This window comes from Gekko japonicus, unplaced genomic scaffold (genome assembly GCF_001447785.1).
Source record: "Gekko japonicus isolate JY-2015 unplaced genomic scaffold, Gekko_japonicus_V1.1 scaffold179, whole genome shotgun sequence".
Classification (NCBI taxonomy): Eukaryota; Metazoa; Chordata; class Lepidosauria; order Squamata; family Gekkonidae; genus Gekko; species Gekko japonicus.
Window position 1 is genome coordinate 1,214,171 of NW_015160213.1, and position 24,247 is coordinate 1,238,417.

The following is a 24,247-nucleotide window of genomic DNA, read 5'->3' on the forward strand; positions in this document are numbered from 1 at the left end:
CCCTCCCTGTTACAGGTATTGCAATCTAGGAACGTGGCCAGATGCCCAAGCACAAGGACTCTTAGCGCACTGGTACTATATTTTGTGTGTGTGTCTAAATAATCTTTTTCATTATTTCTCTGTAGCTGCTTTGAGGGAGCAGGGAGACAAGGAGGCAAATATATTTAAATGAAATATTGTTGATCAAGGGCTGAGGCTAATGTTCACCTAGTAGTCCCTAGCTCAGTCCCTTAGCTGCTTTGTGACACCAGCTGCCAACCTCCCTGTCCCCTGCCTGAGACTTGCATACATGGCTACTAGCATGGTGACGAAATGGGAACGTCCATATTCAGAGGCAGTAGATCTCTGAATACTAGTGCCAGGAGGAAACGTCTGGGGAAGGCCTTGGCCTCTATGCGCTGTTGTTGGCCCTCTATAGTCACTGGCTGGCAACTGTGAGACAGGATGCTGGACTAGATGGACCACTGGTCTGATCCAGCAGGGCTCTTCTTATGTTCATGCAGAAGCAGGGGGAAAACACATATAAATTCTCTCATCACGTTCAGTAGAACATTGCTTAGAAGCATGCTTAGTATTAGAGTAGCGTCAGCTCTCTTTGTGTGCTTTTTTTCACGCACATTTGCACATGTACACTATTGAGGCAACGTAACCTACAGAGAACCTCGCTCAGGCAGTGCCTCCAGGCAAACATTCCAGGGGGGGGGGATCAGGCTGATGACAACATAAACTTTACTTTGTAAATCTGCTTCCACAGATTTATCTTTTTTTCTTCTTTTAGAAGGCCCAAAGTGGTCATTTTGCTCTTAAAACATTCTGAACAACCTGTCTAGTGGGATATTAATGTGTCCGTGAAAAGCCAAACCATCAGGAGTCACAGCCTTGACACAGTGCTACTTGGGAAAAAAAAGAGACTGGGTTTTGCAATAGCATCAGAAACACAGACATATAAAACCATTATGATTTATGCTTTCAGTATTTCCACTGTGCAAAGCACAGACCTTTTGTTCAGTCATTTACAGGAACAGTTCACACATACCCTGTATTTAAAACATTTCCCAAAACTGCTTCATAAACATACTTCAGATGGTTTGATAAAAGATTAACCGAGTGCTTTAAAGAGAACATACCAGTAATGCAGATGGGAATGAGACATGATGATGCGAAGGCCAGATGTCATCCCAGACAGCATACTGGTGTACACAACGTTATAAACTATGTCTTATAAGATATAGGAACTACCTGACTGTCAATCAACAGCCCAGTTGGTCTGACATCCTAGCTGAGGCTCACATTCTTAAAGCTCCCTGCTGAGCCAAGCTGCACACCCTCAGAACAGGCTTGCAGTAACCAACGCAGATGGAGGATCAAACCTTAAACAAGACTATTAGAAGGTGGACAGTCGTTTCTCAAAGAGACTCGCTAAAGATAGGGCAGAGTCATCAGTCAAAGTCATACCTAGTGGAGACTGCTTCAGCTTTTATGACCAGGACTAGATTTTCTCCCAGCATACTCAAAGTAATGGCATGCATTCTACCAAAGGTTCTTGGCCGGAAGGAAAGGTTCAAAATCTGCTGAGCAGAGTGGTAGGATACATCCTACTATGTATGGTACAAATCTTATAATTTGAAATTTCACAGAGATGACCTGAGACAAAGATGCTATGGGCTGGATCCAGCCATGTTTTTTGTTCCATCCCACCCAATTCCCTTCCTTATTCCAGCCCCTGTTCCACTTGGGTTTGGCCACATGGGTCCAGTGAACTCCTGTACAGCATCTTTGGTGGTCCTCCCCTTTTTACCACTGAAAATGCTGGTTGGATCCAACCACTGTACCTGATAACTTAAACAATGGGGTGAATTCTGTCAAGCCTTGCTTCTGTTCCTGTGCCATTCATTTACACTGAATTTGCCCAGTATTTCCAATAAAAGGTGCCTTCAGATGGTTCTGTGGCAGCTGGAAGCACTATTCCAGTGATTCCAATCCCCACAATTCAAATGTGCAAGTCATTTGCTAGGTTATGTAGTATGGGGTCATAGGTCCAAATGAGCAGCTCACAATGAAGGGCCCAGAGGCAATTAGTGTAATCATGAGACAGAATGGAGTATCACAAAGTCAGGCTGGGTTAGGCAAATAGAAGCACTAAACTTAATCTCAGACAGATCCTTGGTGGCTGATAAACTGATCAGACTGAGTTATCAGGTTACAAGACTGGGAGAAAAACTACAGCCCCAGGAGCTGCTGTTGTTACACAAGCAGCAGTAGTTGGCTCTTGTGGTACAGGTGGTTTCGAGAGTCCCAAACCAGTACCTTACATTCCTGCACTAGCCTTAGATCTAGCAACCCTAATTGAGACCCTCCCAAAAGGTAGGATCATGATTAGATATGTCTTATTCTTGAAGACCCACAGTTAACATATATAAGAAATCAGTATGTTCTCTATCCCAACCCACAACATATATCAGTGAAAACAAATGTGTAAACCTGAGCAGCACCAATGACTAACATGTAGTATGTAAACTAATCCTTTGGGAGACCACCATAAGGTCTTTAATTTGGCTAAGAACAGAGTAGAAGCTAATCAATAATGAATATAATGTATTATTTTATTTAATAAATTATTTTAATTATTGCTATCCTGTCCCTCATCCAAAAAAGTTCTTAGGGTGGCTTTAGGGTTGCCAATCCCCACTTGGGGGTGGGGGATGGCCATTGGGTGCTCCATTATACCCTATGGAGACTGCTCCCCATAGGGTATAATGGAGAATTGATCCATGAGTATCTGAGGCTCTGGGGGGCTGTTTGTTGAGGTAGAGACACCAAATTTTCAGCATATCTGCTGGTGCCTCTCCCCAACCCCCTCCCCAGTTTTAAAAAGACTGGACCAGGAGGTCCAATTCTATGAGACCCAAAAGAAGGTGCCTCCATCCTCCATTATTTCCAATGGAGGGAAGGCATTTAAAAGGAATGTTGTTCCTTTAAATGTGATTTATTTATTTATTATTTATTATTTATTTATTTGACTTGTATCCCGCCCTCCCAAAGGCTCAGGGCGGCTCACATACGATAAAACCAGATACAATATCAGCATATATAATAAAATACAATATTTAAAACCACTATAAAACCCTCCAAAAAACACGGTGCTGCAATCTATAATAATATTAATCTTAATCTTCCAAGATGGGGACAATCACTCAGATTTGGTGGCAGCCTTTCCAGTAACGCGGTCTCCCACTATGGTGTCTGTAATTTCTGCCAGGGCATACCTGCCCCCCTCAGTACCTCAGTGGTAGGATAGTGGCGGCAGCGGCTCCTACTCGTACGCCTGGTGGAAGAGCTCCGTCTTACAGGCCCTGCGGAATTGCAGAAGGTCCCGCAGGGCCCGGATCTTGTCTGGGAGCTCATTCCACCAGGTAGGAGCCGCCACCGAAAATGCCCTGGCCCTAGTAGAGGCCAACTTAATCTCTCGGGGACCTGGAACTTCCAGGCGATGGGAGTTCCCCAATCGTAGTGCTCTTGATGGCAGCTCACCTGGAACTTGCTTTGGAGTTCAATCCCGCTTCTTCCCTCCCCTCCCCCAGAGCCTCCCTCCCATCTCCCAGAGCTTCCTGGTAAATTCCCCATTGGCATGTCGGCCTCACCTGGCAACCCTAGGTGGCTTGCACTCCCCACCATAAACCAATAATATAGCAACCCACTAATCCAAATATAAAAACTAATAGCCAAAAAAACTTGATACACATAGAAAGACACCACCAAAAATTAAAACAGTAAGGCAGTAAGAATATACTATGTAAACATATATAAAAACAGATAAAGTGGGCTCTAGTCTGTGAAAACCTATGACACCAAGAATTCTAACTGTCTTTAAAGTGACATAAGACTCCTTTTTGTTTTTGCTAAAACCAACTGACACAGCTACCTGCAAGTATTGTTCTATTATTTTTCTCCTTGAACCCTTGGTGTGTTTTGCCTTTGGAATAATAGAAATAATTACTTTTAATTACTTCGGAGTAATTACCTTGGAATATAGGGTTACCAGCCCCTAGGTCCAGGTGGGGGTTCCCCCACTTTTGGGGGCTCCAATTCACCCCCAGCCAGCTGGCCGACGGGGGAAACCCCACCCCAAGCCCCACCCCCAAGAGTGACCACCCACCCGGCTGCTCTTCTCCCTCCCCTCGTGCCAGATTTAAAGGGCTTCAGCTGATCAGTGGGGACCACATGGTCTGCTGATCAGCTGGAGGACCCTTTAAATCTAGCAGGAGGGAGGGAGAGGGGTGGTTGCTGGCCGCATGCCTGGCTTGCAAAAAGATCCTTAAGGGTCTTTTCACAAGCCAAGTATGCAGCCTGTAATGGCCCCTCTCCCTCCTTCCTGCTAGATAAAGGGACCACCAGCTGATTGGCGGGCCATGTGGTCACCACCAATCAGCTGAAGCCCTTTAAATCTGACACGAGGGGAGTGAGAAGAGCAGCTGGGTGGGTGGTCACTCTTGGGTGGTCACACCCACCCCTGAACATCCCCCAAATCCCTCCACTGGAGTGAGGAGGGGACCTGGCAACCTTATTGGAGTAACTGGAAGACTGGGGGTGGGTGATAACTATGATAATCCTGTCCATGTAGGGTAGCAAACAAATCAACACAAGAAAGCAGTATCAGTAATTACCTAAGCCCAGTTACTTATGACACACAAGTTCAGAAGAGAAGGACAAAATGGAGAAATTTCCAGAAAGCAACTCTGAAGGCAAATGATTTGGAATGCCAGACTTATGAAGCAAGAATGATGGAATTGGCTATATTTAGTTTATACGAAAGAAAAGTCAGGGGGTAGACGGAATTAATTGTCTAAATAATAACAGCCAAGTGTAGATCCTTGATGAATTTCAAATAAAGCATATTAATCAGTTTTGCAGTGCATGCAGAAAAGTAAAGAACAGAGTACTTTTGTAGAAAAAAATTGCTGGTGATTTAATTTACTTTTAGCATTACCTTTTTCTTTAGACACTCAAACAAATGCCACAGATAATGGAGGAGATTTGCATTTAGGATTGTTCACGTGGCTCGTAAACTCAATGCTGCAGACAAATATATTGCAATATTGCAGACTTCCTTCTAAGAACCCTGGGGTCATTTAGATATTTAATAGGATCTCCTGAATGAGAAGATTAAAAGTAGAGGACAACCTGCCCAGAAGACACATCCACCACTGCTGCTCTTGTTCTAGGAAGTGCATTTGGGATGAGTATCTGGCTACATTGTAGAAAGCACAGGGGACAAGAAGCGAAGGCCCTAAGAGTGCTTTGTATGAACTGAGATTGCACTTTACTATTTGTCTCAGAATCTTCTGCAATCTTAAGAAACTCTGAAGTAATGCATTGTGCAGAGTTTTCAGTAAATTCAAGGGGAACTGCTGTTAGATATGAAAAATTGGCCCTGTCCAGCCTTACAGGGGTGACTTGCATAGTGTTGTACCACAGGCTAACACTGCACCAAGATAGGGACTCCAAGGAAGTATCCTCGCAAGGGTTAGATATCCTCCTAAAGATCACTGAAAGGTGGATCCCCGAGAGATTCAGAATCTTATCTTCCAAGGGTTCTTTTCTCTCACTCCCTAAGATCACTAAAGCTCAAAGAAACAGGCTCTCCTCTAAGCAGGGTCTATTTGATGACAGGTAACAAGCAATTTAGGAGCAATCCTACACAGTCTATTAGATTGTGCCAGGGAAAATGACAAATGCCTATACAGACAACATAGTTACCCAAAGAGCTTGGTTGTCATGAATGAATGAAGAGTGGACTGTTTTGGAACAGGGTGGGCTAGGGTTGCCAGCTCCAGTTTGCAAAATACTTGGAGATTTTGGGGTGCAGCCTGAGGAGGGTGAAGTTTGGGGAAGGGAGGGACTTCAATGGGGTATAACGCCATAGAGTCCACCTTCCAAAGTGGCCATTTTCTCAGGGGAACTGATCTATGTCACCTGGTGATCAGTTGTAATAGTAGGAGACCTCCAGACACCACCTGAAGGCTGACAACCCTAGGGTGGGCCCTCCTATGCTGAAGGGTCAACCTCTTGCAGCATGTGGGGTATTCTTTCATACCCTGTTACGAACATCTGCTCTATATGGCTGTTGTGCATCAGAATGATCACCCAAAATTACATGTTCAGTACATGTTCCAAGTATCTCTGGTGTGGTAAGACAGGCTGGACCCTCCTAGGGTCCTTATCAGACCTTCAGAAACTGTAAATTCTCATTGTGCATGTCTTTAGGATCCTTGTTCTCCAAACAAACAAGTGACCTTCCAGGGCGATAAGCATGCCCTTCCTGCTGTTCCCCAGCCAGTGTTGTAGATGCACTGTTTCTGAGAAAAACAGACAGGCATTTGCTTCTTAGAAAAGACACAGAATGCTTAGAGGATCTAAAACAGGCTAGCCAGTCCCCAGGTGGGAGCGGGGGATCCCCCGATTTCGTGAGCTCCTGCCCACCCCGCCCCCCACTTCCAGAAACCTCTCTCCCACCCCCTGCCGGCACAAGGTAAGGACATGGCAACTCTAATCTAAAATGGCTTTGCTTTGGACAATGGGGAAAGGCCTAGAAAATGCAGGGAAAAGCTCAGGTGGATGCAGGGTTGTTTTTTATTTCTAACACTGCTGTACTGTTTTGTCGAAGTTAGAATCTTATTACGGTGATACCTCTTTCAGCAGGGCTGTCATCCCTATGGTGAGGAATCCACTGCCACCAGCAGGTGTTCCCACCACTGCTCCGCTGGCTGGCAGGGGGAAAACATGGGAACTTCCAGCAGAACCCTGTGCACCTGGAAGTTACATTAGTGTGCTGAGCCCCCTCCCCCTTAAGTCCCTTTGCAGCTGGCTAGGCCATTCCAGCCAACCCTATCTCTCAGACCTGAAAAAATCAGCCAGAATCCTAACAACATCAACAACTTGATTGATTACTAGAGTAATGAGACAGCAAACAACTCCAGCTAACCCAGTTTTGGGTTTGAGACTTCACACTACACTGAAAATTAGCATGTCTCTACTTGGAAGTGAAAGTAATCAATACAGCTAGGAAAAGAGTCTACAGAGATGAATAGGTTCACTCCTTAGAAGGTCTTTCTTGAGGACCATTTTGGAACAATGCTGGATGACAGAAGACCCAGCTTCTTACTATGTTGTTTATTGTAGCCAATAAACTGGAAATAGAAGGGCCTAAAAGTGTGATCCTAAGCAGAATAAACTGAAATTAATGGGCTTAGAAAGGTGTCACTCAGATAAGATTGCACTGTAAATCCTTGGGGCTAGCACAGAATCTGACATATAACTCCCCTTTGAACTATATGTGGTTACTAAAATGGTGCCTGCCAATAACATGACAATGGGTCTTCCTTATTATATGGAGTGACTCACAATAAAAATTGTTAATTTAAGACACAAAAACCTCACAAAAATGCTGATGACACACTCTTCCAGACCATGTGGTTTATTTTTATTTATTTAACCATTACTCTTTTGATCTTGTTCTTCCAAAGAGGCTGTGAGCATGGGGTTGGGGGTTAATCTTATGAACTGCTCTGATTATGCCACTCCACGCCTTCTTTTCTCCAGTCGCAAATTAAATTTTGTCTAAACTGAATATATATCTCATTCTCCAAGCAATCTGACTTAAATGGGAAGCTGTCATTCTTATTATGTTTCTGTTCCCCTGAAAATCTTTATTTCCAACCAGAAGCAAACTCCTTAGCATGAAAATGTATTAAGATGCATTCAAAAATCAAACAGATCTAAGTGTGGAATGCTGACATTTGAAGAGCCTAATGCTACACACTAGAAGGATAGCCAGGGAATGCATTTAACTATCTTGCTCAACATGTTAACTCAGACTGTGCATGCTTTTGTAACTGCTGGAGTAATCGCTTCCAGAGCGGAATATGTTTATATAACAGCCTCCCAAACCAACAATCTGGATCCAAAAAGAAAATTAAGCCCTTGTAATAAAAATAGTTAACCACCTAGCAGACGAGAACTGAATCTATTGCTTTAAATTGCCACATTGGGTGAGACTCTGCTGGATGAATGCTGCCCTCTCTCCATATAATGGAGAGAGAAGGAAACCAGACATCCACCTCCTTGTGCATGTGCCGTATTTTCATCATAAATCTGAAGAATAAAAAGATGTACTGATTTATGTTAGAAATCTCTCAACCCTCCTTATATAATGGATTTTGGGCAAATAGCATAGCATATTTTGTTTTAATGTATACATCTGGCTTTATCTTCCATGCATCATTTGTTTTGGACTTTCTGTTTTGAACCTCCGTAGTCACCACACAGTCCGGTGTCCAGTCTGGACTTTGCGGTGTCTGGATTTTTATGTTCTAGATATCCTCAAAGTTTGCAATCTCTTTCTAGTACATATTCTGTCTATTAAACACAGCACAAAGCCAGAGCAGGGATCTGCACTCTGCAAGCCATGGTTTTTTGTCCTCAAAGTCAGATGTTAAGTTAAAGTTGATCTCAAAATTGAAAGACATATACAACTCTGGTTTCAGACAAATCTATTGTAGCATAAACTTTTGTGAACCAGAGCATACTTCTCATGAAGATTTATGCCACAATAAAATTTGCTAGTATTTAAAATGCCACAGGACTCTTTGTTATTTAGAATGCAGAAAACTAACATTGGCACCCCTCTGGAACATGTCACTATTAACTATATAATAAAAGCGAGATGCTTTGAAGAAGAGAAGTGTTTGTACACTGATTGGGAGGCGGAATTATGATGGAGGAACCTCAGTAGAGAGTGTTACAACATGCTTTTGCACAGATATGTGACCCACCTGCCCATTGGATCCTTGCTAGTAAGAGACTGGATCAATCAGGATGATAGGTTATGATGTCATCCCCAAGTATGACGGTTTACTTCTCCAATTATATGTGAAGGGTAGACATTCATTTATTTGGGCAAAATTAAAGGGATGCCCTTGGGGACACTATAGAAATGGGAGCTAAGCATGGATATTTCTATGAAGTGAAGAACAGGTTTTATACCTGCCCCTGTCCCAGACTGAAGGGTTGGTGAAAAAGGGAGTCCCTTTTGACCACCCAAAAAAGTTACGTCGTGGATGATGGGGCTTGCATAGAAGAAAGCCATATGGGGCTGCAGTAAGGAAGGGCGCTGAGTGAGGTTTAGCAAAAAGCTGTCTCTGGACCCAACCCTGAAGCCTGCTTTCTCTGTCCCACAGAACTTAGTTCTTTCAGAATTCAGAATTCAGCCTGATCTCCACATTAGCACTCAGTGTAATAGCAAGCATCCTCTAGGGACCAAACAAATGGTCTGATCTTCTCTAGAAATAAAACATGATCTGGCCACAGCTTTCAATTCAATAGATGGGAGCCAACTCTGGGAGAAGTGTGAACAGACTAATATCGACAAAAGACTACTGCCCCTTATACGTGAGCTATATTCAGATACATCAGCAAGAATTAGAGTGGGTATATCGGGTTCCCTAATTAAGGAAATCACAACAGGGAAGGGGGTAAAACAAGGGTGTGTCTTAGCCCCACTACTCTTTTATGTATATATAAATGATATTGTTTCAAAGTTATCTGGACCAGAATGTGTTGCGCCAACCTTAGGCCATCGGAAAGTTCCAATATTATTATATGCGGGTGATACGCTCCTGATTTCTTTAACTAGAAATAAAACAAAGGTGAACCAGAGGGCAGAGCTTTAAGCTTCCACTGCCTCTGCATATATCCGTGTAGGTCACGAGCAACTATGACACATCTATGAGTCTGCAGTACTCTTCAATCTGTACTTCTGTGCTGAGCCTGCCAAATCATGAAATGCGAGCCAATGAAACAGAACCCTTATGAGCACCCCCATTTGAAAGCACGTAGGGAAATTGAGCAACTGTCCCTAGCTATCTTGTGCAAAGTGCAGGAAAAAAATGCTGAAGCTATGAACATAAACTTTGAAACAAAAACCCAACAAGGTCAAAACCACCTCGTTAATAACAGTCATGAAAATAGTTGGTGTTAGATTTATCAGCACTGAACACCTCATCTTCACCCACTGCCAAGAGAAGATGAGTAAATGCAGTAACTACACTTTCCATGCCAAATCAAGGTTGACCGTGTAGGTCGTACAGGGGGGCTTCATCAACAGCCTGACAAGCATCCCGTCAGCATTTACAACTTTCACTTTTATCGCACTTTGCGTTGTATAGCTTTGTAGAGCTGAGCAAAATTATGGGTGAAGACAGAACTGTCGTGGATGCTCAGGCTTCAGTGGCGTGTCCCAAGAAGAGTTTCTAAGCATTAGAAAAGAACACTAGATTATCAAGCTTGCTTCAGATCTTTTAACAATGCCTCCTCAAATGCCTTGTAAAATGGTAAAGTCTGGTAGTAATTATCAAGCACCATACACACTGTTTACAGTAGAGTTGTAATTTTTAAAAAATGTTTTTGTGCAGAGAAGTAAAATACTTCTGAAAAGTACCCAAACGTCTGTTATGTTCTATGCCAACATGGCAATCCCGCCAAAAATGCAGAGGGGGAAAGATTGCCAAATAAAAGAAAATATAACAAATTGGTAATGGCTTCTATCTTGACAGAAAATGAAAATTATACCTCAATGTGTGGCCACTCATGTGGACACATAAGAATGTCTTAAAGGCAATCATTTTACTTCAGATAACACACCCTGACAGAACTGCACAGCACACTGGCTGGGCTTTCATTTCCCATAAAAGTAGCAACCGTGACCTACAAAATGGTCTAGGAATCATATAATTTATACATATCACACACACACACACACACGCACACACAATATTTATAATAAATCATCTTAAGCACACCGCTGTATTTTGAGGGACGGGCTGGAAGTCAGCACTAAAAATTCCTTCAAAGTTGCCACAATTGGATCCAGCCACCCAATCTAGTTGAGGGCACTGAAGAGGAGCGGGGAGGGGAGGCTTTGAGTCCAGAAATAAACTTAACTTTTATACTCCAAACCTCTGTCTCTCAGCCATAAGATTCTTAGACGCTTTTGGGCTACCAAATGTCACAGTTTTCAAGCCACTTTACACCAGTGAAACTAGCATGAAGTTGGGCTCTGCTATTACACTTTATATGTGCAGGAGATGCCAACATTTCCCTTATCTTAGGGATGAACAGAAAGCCCTCAAATGAGCAGGGGCAGACTGGCCATTGAACTTACAAGGAGATTTCCCGGGGGGCCACTGCCCTGGAGGCGGCTGGTGGCTAGGAGCAATCAATCAAGCCCCAAAAGCTCTGCCGGCACCACAGGGCCACTTGGCTTGGACCCTTCAGGGGCAACACTGATCTGTGGCAGCTCACCAAGGTGCATCTTCCTTCACTGCTACCAGTGGAGGAGGCGATGGGTGAGCTGGTGCACATTATTAGTGCTACTGGCCAGGTCTGAGTGGACTGGCCCTTGCAGTGTAGGCTTGTCACACCACAACTGCGGTTTGCAAATAAAGCCTCCCTGTGCTTAGTTCAGCAAAAAAAACAACAACCCCATGCTTAATACAGAAAAAACACTGGCATACCAAACAGGAAAGGGAAAACCAAACTAATTACACACTCAAAGACTGGTGGTGGTGAAAAGTACTGTCAAGTTGCAGCCGACTTATGGTGGCCCTCTAGGGTTTTCAAGGCAAGAAGCATTCAGAGGTCATTTGCCATTGCTTGCCTCTGAGTAGCAACCCTGGGCTTCCTTGGCGGTCTCTCCCACCCAAACAGAGCTGACCCCGCTTCTGAGATCTGACAAGAACCCAGAATCCTTAAAGGTAAAAAAATGATTTCTGCAGTAGCTGCAAATAATTTTGCCGAATAGCCTCTCTTCCTCACAAATATTCTGCCACTCAGGCATTAACATAAAGTCAGCTTGCTGGAGCTGCTGCAGATGCGGCAGTGCAGCAAACCCCACCCCTACAGCTGCAACCACTAATGGTATCATCAGGAAGCGACCAGGCTTGACTGGTGAGGAAAGCCCCAGGCCCAGTGGCTACGCTGATGCCTGAAAGGAGGAAGATGTTGAATACAGGAGAGGCTGGGGGGGGGGGAGCACTGGGAAGAGGGAAAGGACTGGCAGAGCATGGGGAGTGAGGGAGGTAGCTTGGCAGAAATGGGAGGCAGAAGCAACAAGGTCGAGGGAGCAGCTGGCCTTATGCCTTTGGGAGGGGGTGGAGTGGATGGTGACACCCTATAAAAGATGAATTACCTTGAATGGCCAGGGAGGATATGTGGGTGTGGCTTGTGAGGATGTTCAGACAGAGAGAGCAAGGAGAGCCAACCCGAGGGAAGGAGAGGGAAAAGGGTGACTTAACCCCCCTCCCTTCCCACATCTGAGGCCATGGGAGCATGTGGCAGAAGGTGGGCAGATCCCGGGGGGAGGGGGCACGGGGACCCTCACGCGGATATGTAAATAAACTGATTAAAACATATACACATACAAAACACACATAACAGTAAAACCAGGGAGGAGAGTCAATAACAGTTATTGGGGATATGGCAAAGAAAACAAAAGTTTTCAGTCAATGGTGGAAGACAATGATAGAACTGTATGCAGTGTTTAACTACATCTACAAGTCTTCAATTTTCTCATCTCTTACTCTCCAGAAACAAATGTGCATATCTTTTGGCTAGTGAAGCTGCTAGAACAACCTTGGGAGGGCGTCTGTGTCCTTTACGCATGCTGCGTACAAAGCAGCAAAAGAATTGTTATTCTTAGCATGTCAACCCCAAGGCTTTATATCTCCAGTATCACCTACGTGTTTTGTCTTCTAATAAATATTTAACACTCTTTTTTTCTGACTTTTAAAAAGTATCTTGTTAGCACAAACTGCAGCCTATTAACCTAGCAAATAGTTATTTCAAATGTTATGGTACACTGTATCATGGAACAAGTTATTAGTTACACATTTATTCATGTAAAAATAGCCTCTGTGAAAATTGTGCCAAACTGACAACTGTAGGAAGGGAGTCATGAAAGAACAACACAATGGGAATGAAGGCTCATGCCACTGAGACTGCAGCACTCATGTTATCTGGCACAGACCGCTTTTGAATTAAGGGGACTAACAGTGTGAACACTTGGACCTGACAGCTGCTGTTTACTTACACCTGCACCACCCTCTTCCAGTTCAGCTGTAATCACTTTCATATCCTTCCTTTTGAAGTGATCATAGTAGCTTCTCTCCTCTTTCTCTTTTGCATGACAGAGGCGGCACATGCAAGCACACCTTTATTCTGGATGCAAAAACAACAGTACCAGCACCCTTTCCCATCCACCTCTCCTCCTCCTTCATGTGCGCACACATGCTCTTGCTTTGGACAGGGAAGAAGCATGCTATGGACTCTTTCCTCCTGCATCAAAGCTGCTATCTTCCTCTCCCAAGGAGAACACGGAGGTAACTGTATATTTCCCCCCTGCAGGGCAAGTTACAAATTGAAGGGTGGTGTGGTTTGCTATGGGAGAATAGCAGAGGAAAAGTTTCGTTACTCAAGAACTGCAGACCTGCGGGGGTGGGAGGAGGCAAGGCCTCTATGCCGTTGTTGGTCCTCCAGAGTAACTAGTTAGCCATGTGTGAAACAGGATGCTGGACTAGATGGACCACTGGTTCTGATCCAGCAGGGCTCTTCTTATGTTCTTTGAAACCTGTGGTTTTTGAACAAGCTACCATATTGTGACTAGATCTAATCACTAAGACACCATTTTGTGACTGGTAGCTCTTGCAAACAACTTAAGGAACATGCAGAAATACAAACTCTGCCATCCACTGAACCAGACTATCAAAATGGACAGTCCTAGAGCTTTGTGGACGCTTATGAATCCATTGCACACAACAGGCTTTAGATGAGGAACATGTGCGTTTAAAACCTGAAATGCACATTTTATGCTAGATGTCACAGGTTACCCTTCCAAACAGAAAAGGGAAAAAAATCTCTACAGATTCCACATCAGTTCTTGCTTTTTTGCAGTTGCCCTAATAACATAGGGAAATCCCCAAGATGAGAGGCTATGGAGTTTTTATTGTCTGTACAATTTAGCATTCATAGAATCACAGAGTTGGAAGGGGCCATACAGGCCATCTAGTTCAACCCCCTGCTCAGTGTAGGATGATCATAGAGCATCCCTGACACGTGTCTGTCCAGCCTCCATTCCTACCACTGTTCCTCCATTCCTACCTAATTTCTAACCTCAGGTATATTTAAAAGGTGCTTTAGGAGTTGAGACTGATACACTTACCATCCTTCATCATCCTCCACTTCAGGCTCAGACACTTCATTCTCAGGTGTTTCTGCTATGGCTTGGTTTAGCTTTGATTTGAAACTGTCCAGTAACGCCAGTGTCTGGAATTAAAACGTGATTACTGATAACCTGCACAGTTCCTCGTATCTTGTAGCCCTAACTACAAAACAGCCCTAGATGATCGAATATATGGTGGCCTACCTTAGATCAGAGGAAGTTCTTCCAGACTAAGGAGTCTTCCTCTAACCTAAATAGTTCTTCTGTTCAAGGAAGGCTTCTTACTTTGCTCAGTGGAGTGGTAGGATACATGTCAGAGGATGTAATGAAACACAATGTGAAATAAGCTAAGCAAATGTATTTTGGAGTTGCTCTTATTAATATGTTGGCAAAATAGTGACAATACATCCAAAAGCTGCAAGATAAATGCATTACTGCTGTAAAGATGAGTACCAAGCCAATTCATCTGCTTCAGTCTGCATGGTTGTAGAAAGCACGAAGAGACTCTAAGGGGCACTCAGATCTCCAGAAGCAAGACTGTCTTCTTCCATATACTCTTTGTTCACATGGGAATGGAGCAGCCCATCCTGCACGGGTTTACATTTTCGCCATTACATTTCCACTGGAGGGCTGAAGCTGCCTTATGACATGATTGAGGTTTATAAGATTATGCATGGGATAGAGCAGGTAGAGAAAGAGGTACTTTTCTCCCTTTCTCACAATACAGGAACTCGTGGGCACTCAATGAAATTGCTGAGCGGTCGGGTTAGAACGGATAAAAGGAAGTACTTCTTCACCCAAAGAGTGATTAACACATGGAATTCACTGCCACAGGAAGTGGTGGCGGCTACAAGCATGGACGGCTTCAAGTGGGAATTAGATAAGCATATGGAGCAGAGGTCCATCAGTGGCTATTAGCCACAAGGTATAGATAGGGACTCTGGGGCAAGTGATGCTCTGTCTTCTTGGTGCTTGGGGGGGTCAACAGTGGGAGGGCTTCTAATGTCCTGGCCCCACTGGTGGACCTCCTGATGGCACTGGTATTTCTGGCCACTGTGTGACAGAGTGTTGGACTGGATGGGCCTTTGGCCTGATCCAACATTGGCATCTCTTATGTTCTTATGTTAATCAGGCCATTGGTTCATAACAGTCATCTACTCAGACTGGCAACACCCCTGCAGGGTCTCGGGCAGAGGTCCTTCACATCACCTACCCCCTGGTCCTTTTAACTGGGGGTGGTGGGGATTGAACCTGGGATCTTCTGCATGCCAAACAGTTGCTCTGCCACTGAGCCATGACCCCTCTCAAGGGTCAGAAGTCAATTTCATAATATATGAATAATATTATCAATAGTTTGGGTTGCGTGTATGCACACATGACTAGAATTCATTTACAAAAACTTTTAAAATGTTTGCAGAACCTCTTCCACTTTGATTTGTACACGAAGGAACCACTGTGTGTTACGGAAGATTCTGGAATACATTGTAAGCACAGAGCAGCTGCCTATTGACGGGGAAGTTGTCTTTCAAAATAACTTGTCTGTCGTTACTGACTTTCTCATTAAGAAACATTTGATCAGCTCATGAGGAGGTTCATGGCTCCATAAAACACAGATTGAAAGCCCCCAGTTTATGAGATTTTAAATTAAGACAGGAGTTCAGACAATAGTAGTACTCACAATTAAAACTTAATTAAGAGATAACTTTTTTTTACCATTTACAAATGTTTTTCTTTTCTTTTTTGAAAATCAGCCTGGTTTTGAGATTCCCCCGGCCATGCCGAGGGTTGGCTGCAGGGCAGAGGAAAAGCCACCGCCCCAGAGGGCCCAGTCTTTTTAAAAATGCCAGCCACTACAGAGCTGATTGGTGGCGGGTCTGAGTGACTGAGCAGGAGGCAAGGAGCAGCCTCACCTGTAGACTTACCAACTCTCTAAGTCCTGTGAGGACGGGCATTCTGATAAGAGGGCAGAAATGACACGGGGACCCATGCATCCTTTTAAAAGGGATGCCGCAAGATTAGGAGGAAGAATCCAAATACCCTCCACAGGCTGAATGCAAGGTAACCAGCAGGAGGACGGGCGACATGGTGCTGGAGAAACCTCTCCCTAATTCTGAGGCCAGTGGGGACACGAGGGAGTGATGTCAGGAGGTCAGCAAGCAGAGGGAAAGGCCCTGAATTACCCAGTAGTTTCAGTTTTTATTACCTGATCTTCACGCGAAGACCCCCTTTTTGGCTGTTGTTTTCTCAGTTCTTCGTATTTCTTCTTCTCTTGCAGATATTCTGCAACAATGCTGTTTGGGGCAACTTCTACCTCTGCATCTAGAAATCAACAAAAACATACATTTTTCTTTGTGATTCATATCGATAACAGTGGGGATGCATAAAGAAGAGACAAAGTATGGCTTCATAAAATACCCCATTTACCAATGTAACTAGATTCGGTTTTTGATACACGCACTTGTTAGAAAGCGCAATTCACTGAGGTTCAGAAACGATTGTCCACTGAAGTTACCAAAGAGTTGCTAAACTGTTATCAGCTTTTCACACTGGAACAATGTTCGGAGAATGGGTATGAACATATGAAACAGCCTAAAAATCACATAATATTCTTGATGACAAATTGGTAAAATGTGGTTTGGATCCTATTACTGTTAGGTGGATCTGTAACTGGTTGAGAGCCAGTTAGGTGTAGTGGTTAAGTGCGCAGACTCTAATTTGGGAGAACCGGGTTTGATTCCCCCCTCCTCCACTTGCAGCTGATAGATGACCTTGCGCAAGCCATAGTTCTGTCAGAGCTGTCCTTGAAAGTGCAGTTCTTGAAAGAGCTCTCTCAGCCCCACCTTCCTCACAGGTGTCTATTGTGGGGAGGGGAAAGGAAAGGAGTTTGTAAGCCACTCTGAGACTCTGAGTGAAGGGTGGGGTATAAATCCAATCTCCTCCTCCTCCTCCTCCTCCTCCTCTTCTTCTTGACAGATCACACCCAAAGAGTGCTTGTTAATGGTTCCTCATCCTCTTGGAGAGGAGTGACAAATGGAGTGCCTCAAGGATCTGTCCTGGGACCTGTTTTGTTCAACATCTTTATCAACAATTTGGATGAAAGGATAGAGGGAATGCTTATTAAATTTGCAGATGATACTAAATTGGGAGGGGTAGCAAATATGGTAGAACACAGAGTCAGGATAGAGGATGAGCTTGACAGGCTGCAAAACTAGGCTAAAACAAATAAAATAAATCTCAATAGGGATAAATGTAAAAAGTTCTGCCTTTCGTAGGAAAAATCAAATGCATAATTATAGGATGGGGGAGACTTGTTTTGGTAGTAGTATGTGCGAAAAGGATCTAGGGGTCGTAGTAGATCATACACTGAACATGAGTCAGCAGTGTAATGCAGTAGCTAAAAAGGCAAATGCAATTTTGGGCTGTATCAACAGAAGTATAGTGTCCAGATCATGTGAAGTGATGATATCGCTTTACTGTGCTCTGGGTAAACGTAAAGGTTCCCTTGCTCGAAAGCCAGTCAAGTCCGACTCTACGGTTGCGGTGCTCATCTCCGTTTCAAAGCCGAAGAGCCAGCGCTGTCCGAAGACGTTCCCGTGGTCATGTGGCCGGCATGACTAAACACCAAGGCGCACGGAACGCTGTTACCTTCCCACCGAAGCAGTACCTATTTATCTACTTGCAATTTCTTGCTTTCAAACTGCTAGGTTGGCAGGAGCTGGAACTAGAGATGGGAGCTCACTCCATCATGCGGCAACTCGGGTCTCGAACTGCTGAACTACTGACCTTCCACAGCCTGCAGTTCAGCGTCTTAACCACTTGAGCCACCACAGCTCCTAAGTGCTCTGGTTAGACCTCACCTAGTGTATTTAAGAAGGATATAGACAAGCTGGACTATGTCCAGAGGAGGGCAACGAAGATGGTGAGAGGTCTGGAGACCAAGTCCTATGAGGAAAGGTTGAAAGAACTTGGTATGTTTAGCCTGCAGAGGAAATGACTGAGAGGTGATATGATAACCATCTTCAAGTACTTGAAGGGCTGTCTTATAGAGGATGGTGTGGAGTTGTTTTCTGTTGCCCCAGAAGGTCAGAGCAGAACCAATGGGTTGAAAGACTCAGTGGAACAGGCTTCCTTGGGAAGTGGTGGATTCTCCTTCTTTGGAGGTTTTCAAACAGAGGCTAGATGGCCATCTGACAGCCATGTGGATTGTGTAAACTTAGGCAGTTCATGAGAGAGAGGGCAGGACGAGTTGCCTCAGTGCTTAGTTCCCAAATTTTGGTGCCATGACCAAAAAAGTCCGTTCTCAGGTTGCCACCCATCTAGCCTCAGATGGTGCAGGCAACCAAAGCAGGGCCTGTTGAGATGTCTGGAGAGGCTAGGTAGGATCATAATAGAGTAGGTGGTCCAATCTATGTAGGCTTTAAAAGTCAATACAAGCACCTTGAATTGGGCCTGGAAGCAAATGGGGAGCCAGTGTAGATGGAACAAGACTGGTGTGATACGGTCTCTACCACGGACTCCAGCCAGCATTCTGGTTGCAGCATTCAGCACCAACTGTAGCTTCTGGACTGTCTTCAAAGGCAGCCCCACAAAGAGTGCATTGCAGAAATCTAATCTAGATTTACCAGGGCATGCACCATAGCACCAAGATCTTTCTTACCCAGCAGCAGCTGCAACTGGCACCCCAGCCATGGCTACTGCCTGTATATTCAACAGGAGGCCCGGGTCCAGCAATACCCCCAAGCTACAAACCTGTTTCTGTAGGGGTAATACAACCTCATTCAGAAAAAGGAGACATCCCTGTTCCTAAATCAGCCCTTCCCCCAACCAGCAGAACTACTGTTTTGTCAGGATTTAAGTTTCATCCCGAAACTGCATCCAGGCACCTTCATGGTTTCCACAGTCTCCCTGAGATCAGCTGGAAGGGCGATATGTGGTCTCCTTAGGTGGATTAGGGGGACAATGTTTAGCCAAGAAAGACAGGGATTTGTCAACTGGAGGAGAATAGGTCTGAGAAGAGACTGCGCTTATTGGGCTTCACCTATGACATGAGGTATAACTATACAATTTGCCTTCAATTGACTTTGCACCTTGTAAAAAGGTAAGCGTAAAGGTTTCCCTTGCTCGAAAGCTAGTTGAATCCAGCTAGAGGGTGGTGCTCATCTCCGTTTCCAAGCTGAAGAGCCAGCACTGTCCAAAGACATTTCCGTGGTCATGTGGCCAGCATGACTAAACGCCGAGGTGCATGGAATGCTGTTACCTTCCCACAGATTTATCTACTTGCAATTTCTTGCTAGGTTGGCAGGAGCTGGAGCCAGAGATGGGAGATCACTCTGTCACGCGGCACCAGGATCTCAAACTGCCGAACTACAGACCTTCCGGTTTGCAGGTCAGTGTCTTAACCTCTAAGCCACCGTGGCTCCCTTGTACCTTGTACAACATCTTAAATTTATCTCCAGAATTGTTAATACAAGAACTACCAAGCAATTCCTCTGCTTTCGGCCTTCAAGGAATCTGTGTTATCTTGCCTGGTGTTGGAGAGATATGTGGACTATTGCTGGCCTTTGTGTTTTCAGTGGGAACAAAGCATTTTTTATTTGCTTGCTCCCAGAAAGCTAGGTATGCAACCCAATGCCAGGACCATCTAAATGCCAGCTCAGTAATTTACATAGGATGCTGGCAAGGCCAGGTCTTAAGATCATAACCCGAGTCATATATTGGCTCCCCTTTTATTTTGTAACATCGAGCCCGATGAAGAGTTCTGGTAAACTTGAAAAGTCTGCACACTGTTTTGTGTCATTTTAGTTATTAGGATAAAAGGAATTACATGGACTATAGCCTTGTTTTAGGTTACTTACAATATACACTAGATAACGCAGGCACATTTTAACAGTGGCTATATAGGTAGTATCATTTAAAAAACAACAACACCTTGCCCCTTGGACAGAAGAAATCAGTCGGTTCTATAGCTATAATAAAAATGATGTATATGTAAGCAATCAGATCATCATTTTACAGAAAAACTGGTCGTACGGTATATATTGGAATAGCGAATATCAAGATGATACACATGTTCATGCATAGTTCTCTTTGTCATGAGCTGCTACATGATGCTCTTCAGAATCATTAATTTACAAATCTCTCTGTCATTTGAAAACTTATTAAACCTTAATTTGATAACTATGTACAAACATGAAATAAAAAGTAAAGTTTATTGAGAGAAATGTTTTGTGATTAGTGAACTCAGAGATTCCTCTTGGGGGGAAAAAGAGTAGCTCCCCGTTATAGGCGTGCATACCTACGCAAAAGGTGTGTCTTTAGATTTCCCGAATTAAGTGTATTTCGCATAGGGACAGACTTGTGTTGTTTCCTTGTTGCTGCTGTGGCTACCAATACAGTGCAGGGGTAACAGGGCTTCTACAGGGTGGGCTGCCCTGTAGTTTCTCTGCTCTAGCTCCATCCTCCTCTGCCACAAGAGCTTTTTCTAGTTTTTTTTAAAAATAAGCGATTGAATAACATTATAATGATGCAACAATCTGTGTATCAGGTTCTCTAAATTCCCAGCTTTCATTGGAAAAAAGTGAGGTCCTAGAACCTTCAGTTGAGGATCTAAGGTGCTACTGGACTGGAATCTATCTCTTTGAAGAGATGTGCCTTTCCCCTTATATCTCGAAAATGAAAGGGGATGGAGACTTACAAAAGAGCTGAGTAGTGGTGAGAGGAGGAAATGGCCACTGCAGGGACAAGGGCAGGAAAAAAATCTGAACTTTCTCACCCAGATGTTAGTCATCCAGAATTTCCTGAGATTTTCCCTAAAATTCAGAAGCACAGTAGGTTTGGGGAAGATAGAAGAAAAGCGGGGGGGGCGGGGGGGGGGCGGGACGACACTTCCCAACAGCATCAAACCCAGGACAAATAGCACTTGTGGACGTGGTCCTCATGGAACAAGAAACCGAGTATTCTGTTTTTAGCCTGTACTGCTGTAATATCCAACACCAGCTCCAGAAGAGAATAGGACATTGTAATAAATGGAGTGTTGCACCAGCTTTGTTCATATGTTCTTATGTTATATGCTATCTGTACAGAAGAATAGAATTGTTTCCTTTATCTAGAGTGTTTGACCTGGAAAGCTCAGCCTAGACCGATCTCGGAAGCTAAGCAGGGTCAGCCGTGGCCAGTATTTAGGTGGGAGACCTCCAAGGAATACCAGGGTTGTAACTTGGAGGCAGGCAATGACTAACTACCTCTCAACATCTCTTGCCTTGAAAATCCTACGGGGTCACCAGTCAGCTGTGGCTTGACAGCACTCTCCAGCACCACCATCTACAGCAGGATTTATTAGAGTCTGCATAGCAGGAAAAGCAGTATGCTTTTCATACACCATTTTAATTTGGGCTGGATTTTGAGCCAGTGCTTAAATGAGTCCACTTTATAATATTCTATGTCCCTACAGTTGCCAGCTCCAGGTCAGGAAATTCCTGGAGATTTAGGGGTGGAGCCTTGGGGAAAGTGGGGTTTGGAGAAGGGAAGGTCCTCATCAGGGTAGAATGCCATAGAATCCACCCTCCAAAGCAAGCATTTTCTCCAGGGGCACTGATCTCTGTTGTCTGGAGATCAGTTCTAATCTGGAGTTTGGCAATACTATACATTTCTAGGTTCAAAATGTGTGAGGTTTAGATCCCTTTTTACAGCACTCTTATATCAGTTTTATTTTAAAATATTCTGTAGTAATTCTGTGCCAAAAATAGCACTGCTACCTAAAATATTTTCTCAGGTTAAAACCTGTATACTTGATCATTGTACAATGAGTATTGCAGACAACGAACATTTACAATGAATGCATTCTGTACTCTGATGGGCCATTTTTTAAATATTAGTAACTTACTTGAAATTTTGCAGGACCTGTAAATTAAAAAAAATCCAGAACTTCAAGCATATTCGTATTTAATGGTGCTGAACCTCTAACCATACTACTTTTAAAAGGTGGAAGGAATTATATGACTTTGTCTACCTTGAAAGTATCTTGAAAACTAAATTAAAAGTCTGTAAGAGTTCATGCAAGGGGGATTATTTTCATCAGCAATACGACATCAGAAGAGAAGCCTTGTACATTACTGCAATGAGCCAGGTCTTTAGCGGTGGAAGCCGATTTGCAGTATTATAAAAGTTCCTCCTCCACAATTATAACTGTTGCTCACAATATAGACTGTGTGGGTTCTTAAAATGGCAAGTAAGCAACTGAAAACAATATACAAAACTGATCATCAGTGGACATTTGTCACGACTCTGCACTCATACATGTATATAATTGACATTTAAAGGGAAGTTAAAACCTAGGAGCTAACACAGTGGTTCCCCACCCATCCCTGATTTTAATTCAATCTACCAAGTATGCATCCAAAGTGATAACAAAGTAGTGACGGTCACTAGCAGAGATGGCTTTAAAAGGGGATTAGACAGATGGTGGTTAGGTCCATGAACACATGAAGTTCCAATATACTGAGTCAGACCACTGGTCTAAGGTCAATATTGTCTACTTGAACTGACAGCAGCACTCCAGGGTCTCAGGTAGAAATCTTTGACACCACCTACTTTTGAAAACTGGATATGTATGGATAGCCCCTGAGACCTTTTGCATGCAAAGCAGGTACACTCTACCACTGACTATCTTGCAATGATGACTAAAGAAAACCCCCATATATAGAGGTAGTAAATCTCTGAATACCAGTTCTAGGAGGAAACATCAGGAGAACGTCAACAGATTATATAAACTACTGGTGAGAAGATAGGAAAAAACAATGTTTCCTCTACCTGCAAGACTGGATTCAGGTTTCCGGCTTTCAGCAATACTTTGCCTTAATCTAGTTTTACTCTTTTATTTAGTGCCCAAGACTAGCCCTACAGGATGTTGATTGATGCAGCCTCCAGGCACTGCCTCTCCAGCTGTTATAACTGGCTCCTATTCTTATGTTTAATGGTAACTATTGACAGCTTTCTTGTTTTGTCCTGTCTTTCTCACTGAGGAAACCACAAATCACATTTCTAAAATAAATAAATAAACAGATTCCATCTTGATAATAAGGAAAAAATAGCAAAAAAGTTTAATGAAGGATAACCAGTAAATTATTTAAGAGAATATCCTAAATAAATGAAACAAATAATTTACTCTATCAAAGTGCTAGGATACATACATTTGTTTGAGTCATAATTTAGTATGCAGTTTTCTCAATTTCATTAATGCCTTATGTATCCTTTCAAAAATACGATCGTTGAGGGAAGCTGTATAGTACAGCAGTAACTTTAAAACAATTGCAAAATACACCAGGATATTCAGGCATGTTTTTTGTGTCACAAAGACAGAATCATAAAGAACAGAATTACACTAGTGGAAGATGAAACAGAAGGCAATTAAGGGAGGAAAACAGTGTTCTAGGTTTCAGATTAGTAAATCTATGCCAAGATGATGTTTTGTTTAAACAGAAGAAGAAGATAGGGTTGCTAAATGGCACTTACCCTTGTGGCGGGGGACTCCAGCTTGGATCCCGGGGTGTGCGCGTGTGTGTGAAGAAAGCACGTGCCGCGTGCACGCCACAGGGAAGTGACGTCATGACGCCGGGCACACTGGGGCGGGGCCACAGCCATTTGAGGGGAAAACATAGAGTTTTCCCCTCAAATGGCTGTGGCCCCGCCCCCAGCGTGCCCGGCGTCATGACGTCACTTCCCTGTGACGTGCACACGGGGGTGGGGTTTCCCCCGGGGCCCAATTCCGCCGCGGCGGAAATCGGGCCTCCAAAGCGGGGGTTTCCCCGCCCCCTGGCCCGATTTGGCAGCCCTAGAAGAAGAAGAGTTAGTTTTTATACCCCACTTTCCTCTGTCTTAAGGAGTCTCAAAGAGGCTTACAATTGTCAAGGGATACTATAAGAAAATCAGTTCGGAAATCAAGCGAATTACTGGATTTAGATTACCAAGAAATCATAA

At 43.8% G+C, this 24,247-nt stretch overlaps 1 protein-coding gene across 1 annotated transcript in view; it reads right to left on the minus strand.

The window, feature by feature from the left end:
• CWC27 (CWC27 spliceosome-associated protein homolog) overlaps nucleotides 1-24,247 on the minus strand; it is a 145,560-nt gene that overhangs the window by 18,567 nt on the left and 102,746 nt on the right. The window contains exons 12-13 of the mRNA XM_015410135.1: nucleotides 16,476-16,591; nucleotides 14,273-14,376 (exon numbers count right to left, since the gene is read on the minus strand). Coding sequence (XP_015265621.1) covers nucleotides 14,273-14,376; nucleotides 16,476-16,591 — 220 coding nt within the window. The remainder of the gene's footprint in view (nucleotides 1-14,272; nucleotides 14,377-16,475; nucleotides 16,592-24,247) is intronic.